The sequence below is a fragment of the Perissodus microlepis genome, chromosome 6, assembly GCF_051167445.1.
Source record: "Perissodus microlepis isolate ML-2025 ecotype Zambia chromosome 6, ASM5116744v1, whole genome shotgun sequence".
NCBI lineage: Eukaryota > Metazoa > Chordata > Actinopteri > Cichliformes > Cichlidae > Perissodus > Perissodus microlepis.
The window spans coordinates 31765087-31773045 of record NC_140466.1 but is presented as its reverse complement, the minus strand read 5'-3'; the positions used below and the strand labels follow the sequence as shown (position 1 = coordinate 31773045).

The following is a 7959-nucleotide window of genomic DNA, read 5'->3' as shown; positions in this document are numbered from 1 at the left end:
ACTGGACAAATGGCAGACAGAATGTCCAGCACTTCAGCACTGGGACATTGCTTATTCACTTTAGGGCTTTATTTATTTTTCATATAATAATCTAACCCCTTTATTCATTGATTATATTACGTTGTTAGAAATATGGGGCTGAAAGAAAGCAAAGAAGGAAAGATAAATATAGATATGTATATGTGGATCTTAATGACATCATACAAAAGTGCTCTCAGCACTACAGAAAGAGTCAGGAAGCAGGTGTCATAGATAGACGGGCTGTTGCAAACTGTCTCCAGGTGGTGGCGGTAATGTGCCGATTTGTTGGAAACTGCTAAGAGAGGTGAAAGAAGAAGAAGCCGCTCCTGTCAGCTGAGCGGAAGTTTGAGGCATGAGCTGAAAATGGATGAGTTCTAGTTCTTGTGTTTTTCTTTATTGTGTAAAAGTTGGTTTCAAGTGTCCCAGTTTCGTATCGTCGGCACGTCTGACTGATGTGGCTAAGTGCTGCCGCTGCTTTCGTCGCTGTTTGTGCTTATTACATGAACTTTGACAAACCAGCTTAGAGGAGAAGAAGAAGAAGGCAGGTCGGTGTTGTCCGCATGCCCTTCTTTACTACAACTTTATTCACAAGGCTTATTATTAGAAGGTATGTTGATTCAAGTTACGCAAACATTCATGTTAATGGCAGACTGTTAATCCAAACTCTGTTCTGAAAGCTGTTGTTTTATTCCAGGAACATGTTTTTATCTCAGTGCAAATGACAACATTCATACCTGTTTGTTTGAGTCAAAGGTTTCTATCGGCATAGCGTTTATTTGCATTAACGAAATAATTTAGCGAGCGTGGCGCTTACTGACACGACACAGACATTACTTCAGGGTTTTTGTTTGTTTGTTTATTTATTTTATAAATGGCATGCAGCTGTCTGATACAGAGTTAAACATAAGCTATTAAAAGGATGACTCCATTAAAATCATGCGTTTTAATTTAGTGACTAAATTTCACAATGGTCACGTGCTCCAATACCCAGCACGTGCGGCTGAGTCAGATGTGTAGTGTAGTCAGAAACAGCAGTTTTCACTAAATTCATCTTAGACTATTGGGAAGAGCGTTTTTGTGGCTTGAAAGATGAGGGAAAATGTTATATGTGAAAGATTATTTAATGATGCAAACTTCATCTATAAGTAAAAAGACGACTGATTCATATTTCTCTCCTTCCCTTTACTCAGCATGTCGTCCGCTCTTCAGCGTCACGTCATCTGGGAATCAGATGGGCTGGTAGCCTACCTTCACCCTCGGCCCTGGACCCCGGGCTCTGTCATCCTGGAGAGCAGCACCCCCGGGACCCAAGGAGGCAGCATTTTCCACCTGGGGGAGCCAGAGTACTTGTCCTGGCTGCTTGGGGCGAGAGCTGTGGCAGAGCTGCTTTGTGACAGGCTGGGAGTTCGGAGGTGTGCGCTGGTCAGCAGACCCCACAGAGATAGACCTGCTCAGGTGAGGGTCTGAACATTGGGTGGACTTGTTCACTGTAAAGTGTAACCAGTGGCAATCTGAAAAGCTGATGATGCATTTTAACAGCACGTGTAAACGCATGTAGACAGCTCCCTCTGTGTAAATATCAGTTAGCAAACACACGTGTCTTCACTACAGATCCGTATCCTCCCCCTGTGTGGTCTGGACGCAGAGTGGCGCCCTCATCTGGCTGGGGAAGAAGAGCACAACGCCCATGACCCGGGATACTGCACTTCCAGGACCGCCCCACGATGGAGTGACTCCAGCCTGACTGAAATCCAGACCAGGATTCGAGCCAAACTGCCGCTGCCTGATGCCCCCCCTGATCTGACCTTCCTCGGGGACGATCCGGCTCACCCTTCGCTGTTCTCACGTATTGTTCGTGGTGAGGAGCAGCAGTGGCGCGTGTGGGAGGACAAAGGTCATGTGGCTTTTCTCACTCCATTCCCCAACTCCCCTGGATTCACTGTGTTAGTCCCACGCCGACCTTTGACCTCTGATATATTCAGACTGGAAAAAGAAGATTACGAGAGACTGGTGCTGGCCGCCAAGAAGGTGTCGTGGCTCCTGGAGGATGGGTTGGGCGCTTGGGGGGTGGGGCTTATTTTTGAGGGTTTTGAGATCGACTACGCTCATGCCAAGCTGATACCACTATTCCTGCCGCCATTGTCGGCGGGTGAAAATAAACCAGATAAACCACCGTCTCCCCAGTTTTACCCCACTTACCCGGGATATGTGACATCAGAAGATGGGCCTGAAGCCAGCTTAGAGAGTCTGAAGATAATGCACACTAAAATCACTCAAATGTAATGCTCTTTGATTCTGACTCTGATACTGTTTTTACCAAATAATCACCATTCTCTTTGCACAATCATGACTGAACGACTACACCCGAGCTGGTTATCTAAGTACTTCTAAGTGACTCTGTTCATTTTTTGCAAGACAAACATTTGATTCAGACATCAAATATCTGATTAAAGTTTACAAATTACTCTAAATCACGTATTAAATACATTCTTTAAAATCCAACAATGTTAAAATTAAAACATCAGTGTCATTGCACACTTGTACTCTGCCAAAAACCAGTAAACATGTACAGTTTACCTCAGAAATACAGAACAAAAAGCTCAGTTATGTCATAGCATCATTACACTGTGCTATTTATGTTCCTGAATAATTAGATTGTTATGTGTTTAGTTCGTTTGCTTGCATAATCTGTGTGCTCGCTCATTACACATCTACTAATTGGTCCCTCTGTGTGATTCTGTTGTAAGACTTAATTAATAACTTAATTAATAAAGTGCTTAATCGGTGCTCTGTAATACAGGCAGTGCCCCTGGCTGTCATTATAATGGTCCAAAAGATGTTAATGAGGAGGGTTTCTGCTGCTGGTTGCAATGGGGAAAAAGCAGAGAGCTAGCTAAAGTCTTCAAGGAGTAATCTCCATGGTTCAAAGTAATTTATTTACTCATCTGGTGTGCTCACGTGCCAACAGCTTCTTTTACTTCTTTAACGATCGCTTCTATGTGCACCTGGCAACTGTAGGAAGGAAAAACTCCTTTTTATCAGAAAAGACACCTCCAGTATAACCAGGTTTAGGGAGGGGCAGCCATAAGCTTCGAGCAGCTGGGGGTGAGGGGAAAGGGAAGAGAGCAGATGGGAGACAGGACAGCCCTAACTATATGTTTTAAAGTCTGATCTTAAATGTAGAGAGGCTGTGTCTCCTGAATCCAGGCTAGGAGTTGGTTCCACTGGAGAGATGCCTGCTAGATGAAGCCTCTATCGCCTTTGGAACGAAGTCTAAGAGTGAAGTGCTCTATTGGGGGGATATGGTTCTATGACGTACATGGGGCCTGATGATTCAAGTCCTTGTATGTGAGGAGCAGAATTTAGCCTGAATTTACAATTTACTAAATTTAAATTCCTGACACAAAAACAGCTTAACTACATAAAAGTAAAATGTCAACAGTTCCATTAGAGGCAAAGCCAAATCTAAGTGATGATAATAAAAGACCTGTAGGTCCTCTTAATTCCACTTACCTTGGTGCTCATAAGCTAGTCCTGGGATAGCTGAATTGTTATCCCATTAGCCGATATAACCCCTGAAACACTAGCCTTCTGCTACTGAATGCAAATGAGGATTTATGAAAGAACACAATCGTTTCCAAACAATAACTACGATAAACCTTCAGAGGATAAGTAGATGAGAACACAAACTACAAGTGTGAATAAGAAACAACTGGTTGTGGTGGATGTTGTTTATTTGTTTATTTATTTCTAAGTAAACCCCATTAGCTTCCACAACAGTGGTTGCTAGTCTTCCTGGGGCCCAACCATCAAATACAATCAAATAAAACATTACACAATAAAGTGGATGCAAAATATCTATATAATTTGGCTCTTACATCCACAGTAAGGTTTTACAATTGTGAAAATATGAGCATATAAATATCACAATATGAAAATGAGAACAGCAGGTATTGGAGAAGGGGGGGTTTATAACCTCAGGCCGGAGGGGGCGTGAAGGAGGAGTGGTCCCGCTCCTGAAATTCAGATGATATCGCCGCTAAAAGCTGCCTAAATAGGCTTTTAAGTGATTTTAAAATTTAAAAATCACTTCTTTTCATATTTTTTTTAAAGCCCATTCTCTAATTGCATGAGGCAACTTATTCCAGTTTTTCAAAAAGTTGCTTTTAACTCAAGGAATTACTAAATTGTGGTTTGTTGAAAATCGTGTAGTATGATTATGTATTTCTTCTGGATATTGCAACTATTTAGCAACTATTTACTAATTATCATATGCATGGAGTAAGAATTACAACCACATAACAGCTAGTGAAAAAGATAGTAATTAGGTTACATTTCAACTAAAGCTAGGTTTGTCCACCAGCTCAAGAGCTTTGACGTTGTTCTCTTACCGGCTCTCCGGATCACACAGGACAAAATTCTTCAAATAAAAGTATAACAGTGCATGCACGGTCTTCTCTGAAAAACTTTTGTGATGGATTTATGACTAGAGGTTCAGTTATGTGGTGACATCAAGCGGCTTCTCACAGACACTCTTTCCACAGCATGTGCCTTCCACACGCTCCATCTTTGTGATGTAGAGCAGAGGCTCAATGCTGCAGCTCAGATCCATGATGGAGTACACACTGACGCGGATCTGACATTGAAACGCCACAGCCGTGTAGTATGACGCAAAGGGCATGAGCGCCACGGGCGGCAGGTAGTTGACCACGATGATGGCCAGGTTAATCAGCACCATCTTGAAGGCCCTCTTCTTCACCGGGTGCATCACCTCTTTTCCCGTCACAGAGTGCCGAAGGGCCCAGATGATGGAGATGTTACAAAAGATCATCAATGCAAACGCAAAAAGGATGATGCCACTGAAGACGCCATCGACAGGCATGCGTCCCAGGATGCACTTCACCAGGGCGTAAGCCAATATGAGGCCCCACACCACCACAGAAATCCCGATGCGGATTTTGTTGTCACGGATGCCAGCGAAGAGCACGGGGTGGACCACAGCCATGTAGCGGTCCAGACAAATACACACCTGGGTTGTTAGACAAGAAGAAAGACTGTGTTTCATGGTGCTTTGAAAAATAACGAAATTGATAATAATAATTTTATAGCTTTAGCTTTTTATTGAACTGGGAGAGCAACAAAACAAAACAAAAAACACTCCAGTGGTCTGACTTCTTCGCACATCAGACTATCTGAAAACATCTGATACACTAGTGCAACAAATGAAAAACTCACCAGAAAGAGTGGCGCTAAGTCTTTGATTCCATATGCCAATCGCTTAAAGTACCAGATGCCGTTGTCATTCAGCAATAACCCGTTGACAAGGTCGACGGGCGTCATGAGGCAGAAGTAGGCGTCCAGTATGGCCAGATTGAGGATAAAGGTGTCAGATGTGAAAGCGTCGCTTTTCTTGGTAATGATCTGCCAGATGACCAAGATGTTACACGGAGTCCCTACTGCCAGGTTGAACACCTTGACTCCATAGTAGAAAATGTAGCCATAAGGGGCCACGGCGCATATTGGGAACTCGTACCATAGCGGACGAATGTGGACCGCACTGGGGTTGGTAGAGTTTGCAGAATGATTGTAGGCAGTGTTCAGAGTGTTGTTGGACATTGCAGAACAAAGGAGCTGGAAAGTTGTTAGAAAGACCAATTAGGTTTTACTGTTCAGTATTTAAATAAAATAGGCTGAAAACCAGCAGCCAACAAAAAAAATAGATGGAAGAGCATGCCCATTCCACAGATCTGCTTTTTCAAAATGTTTTTGCACCAGAGAATTGTGTTGTTTCAAGAACTATTAGTCTTTATAATGCCCTTCATAACCTGATTAAAAACTCTGATGCTTGAAACTTTTCGTTTGCTATACACTTTAATTTTACATTTAGCACCCAAATAATAGAGCCATGGAGGAACTTATTGCTATTTGATTCCACACAGTGGCCCAATGTCATTGCTTATGGCCTAAATCTAAAGATGAAACATACACAAAGATATCTTACCTTAAAAGGTTTTGATTTGTCTTGTGGTCCTGGTCTTCGCCACTTACTGCAGGATGTTCCCATAATTACCAGCAGTTCACTTATAAACATGCTCCACAAGGACTAACGTCACTTCTGTGTTTGGCCAATCTGGACGACATCTACGACGTCTTTTCAAAATCATGTCATGTCAAGCTGTGATTGGCCAGTGATGCAGAGACAGCTTCAGCGATTGGATAACTCAGATATGTAGCGTACATACAGCCTGTTTTGGCTGAGCTAGATTGAAATGTTATTGTGTCCATTAAAAAGTACTTATATGGGCTTCAGAGATAAAACATAAATGAAATACAGGCTAGATGCAGTGCCATCAGGGGTCTGTAGTTGTTGAACAACTTACCTTATTTTGTACTGTGAACATGATATATGTAAGTTGTGTAGCTGCATAACATATTCCCAGCTGTTGCATTATTATAAAGACATTGGTCTTATAGTTGCACCAAGCTGCCTCTCTAGGTTTGTGCTTTCATATTTTTCATTTATGACTCATAGGGTGTATAAGGCAAGCTGATCCCAGGTCTGTTCCTATGGGTAATTTACCTACAGTAAAACTGCAGTGAAATATTCATCTCACTGATGCAACTGTACACTGTAAACAGGTGATGCAAGGTAAGCATCAATGAGAAATCTAATGCAAGGTGTTACTGAACTGCCTGTACAAAGTTTAAAAAGGGTAACGCTGTAGGGAATATGAGCCTGCAAAGCCATGAAAAACACTCGTTTATACTAACTATCCTGTATGTTTGTTAATGTTTACATATTCAACTAATATATGACATATATGCCAATCGTTTACCTTTATGTAATACCAACATAAAATTATTAGACAACCTCTGTACAAACTGTACAGTTGACACATTTTTTGCACATTATTCTTCGACTCCTAATGACAGAGAAGCTAACGTCATATCTGACTGTTATGTTGAAACACTAATGTGAATAGAAGTGAATGTTCAGTATCGGAAAGACAGTTACTGATGCTCGCCAGTGTAAAATAAGGTTAACAGAACCGTCTCTGAAGAGGCTGGCCCTCAACATCTAGTCTGACAGTCAGTGTACAATCCACTCAAGACCACTGCTACCTCTTCCAGTAGTGATTGACCAAAAGAGATCACACCGATAGGCAGGCTGGGATGACCTTGTAAATTGCTGACTGAAGTGTAATCTTTTTAATTTGGGAAAATCTGATGATTTTTTATGACATCTTTGTCACGGTCCTGGGTCAGTGACCCAGTGTTTTGAGTTTCTTGTGCCTCTGAGTTTTTTGTATTATGTTCTTAGTTCTCTTTGTTGTCTCAGCTTATTCTTTAGTGTAGTGTCTTAGTTTGGTTTTCTTGTATTCTGTTTAGTTCTCTGAGTATTTAGTAGCTGCCCTCTGTGTCTCTTTGTTCTTAGTGTTGTCTGTGTTTCTTAGTTGCTCTCCCCTAGTCTAGTTTGCGTCTGTGCTAATTCCTGTTTTACTTTGAAGGTCCATGTCTCATGTGAGTGTATCCTACTTTGCTCCCTTGTCTTGTCAGTTCTGATTTCTCCCAGCTGTGCTCTCCTTCTGTGTCTCATTCCCCTCGTTACTTCCCAGTGTATTTAAACCCTGTGTTTCTCTGAGTCAGTGTCATGTCGTCCCTCATGCTGTGTGTGATTCTCCCCGTGTCTTCTGGTATGCATTATGATTAGCTTTTCCCAGTTTAGTTTTGTAGTGCTTGTGTTCTATTTTCCAGCAATAAAGCTGTGCTTTTGAGTTCAAGTTCTGCCCCCGTGAGTTTGCGTTTGGGTCCAATCCCTGCCTGCCACACAGCCGAAACATGACAATCTTTATGCAAAAACATAGAGAACCAAAGAGATTACAAACTTTAAAACAGCCCTTCACTTTCATTAGTAAGGAAGGAAGTTTTGTATGATGC

General features: G+C 42.0%; 2 protein-coding genes across 3 annotated transcripts; one reads left to right on the top strand and one right to left on the bottom strand.

Annotated features, from left to right (window-relative positions):
- Nucleotides 1-338: 338 nt before the first annotated feature.
- Nucleotides 339-2816, top strand: LOC146386000 (uncharacterized). Of its 2 annotated transcripts, none has more exons than XM_084932010.1 (3): nucleotides 339-566; nucleotides 1212-1476; nucleotides 1633-2816. In XM_084932010.1, the coding sequence occupies exons 2-3, from the start codon at nucleotides 1213-1215 to the stop codon at nucleotides 2302-2304; spliced, it is 936 nt and encodes a 311-aa protein (XP_084788136.1). In that variant the 5' UTR covers nucleotides 339-566; nucleotide 1212; the 3' UTR covers nucleotides 2305-2816. The 2 variants fall into 2 exon arrangements, with proteins under 2 accessions (XP_084788136.1, XP_084788135.1); XM_084932009.1 differs by having other exon boundaries at nucleotides 339-628.
- A 1504-nt stretch (nucleotides 2817-4320) lies between these two features.
- LOC146385999 (G-protein coupled receptor 4) lies at nucleotides 4321-5095 on the bottom strand. Its single transcript, XM_084932011.1, has one exon. It carries the CDS (start codon nucleotides 5084-5086, stop codon nucleotides 4520-4522), a length of 567 nt encoding a protein of 188 aa, XP_084788137.1. The 5' UTR covers nucleotides 5087-5095; the 3' UTR covers nucleotides 4321-4519.
- Between the last annotated feature and the right edge of the window lie 2864 nt (nucleotides 5096-7959).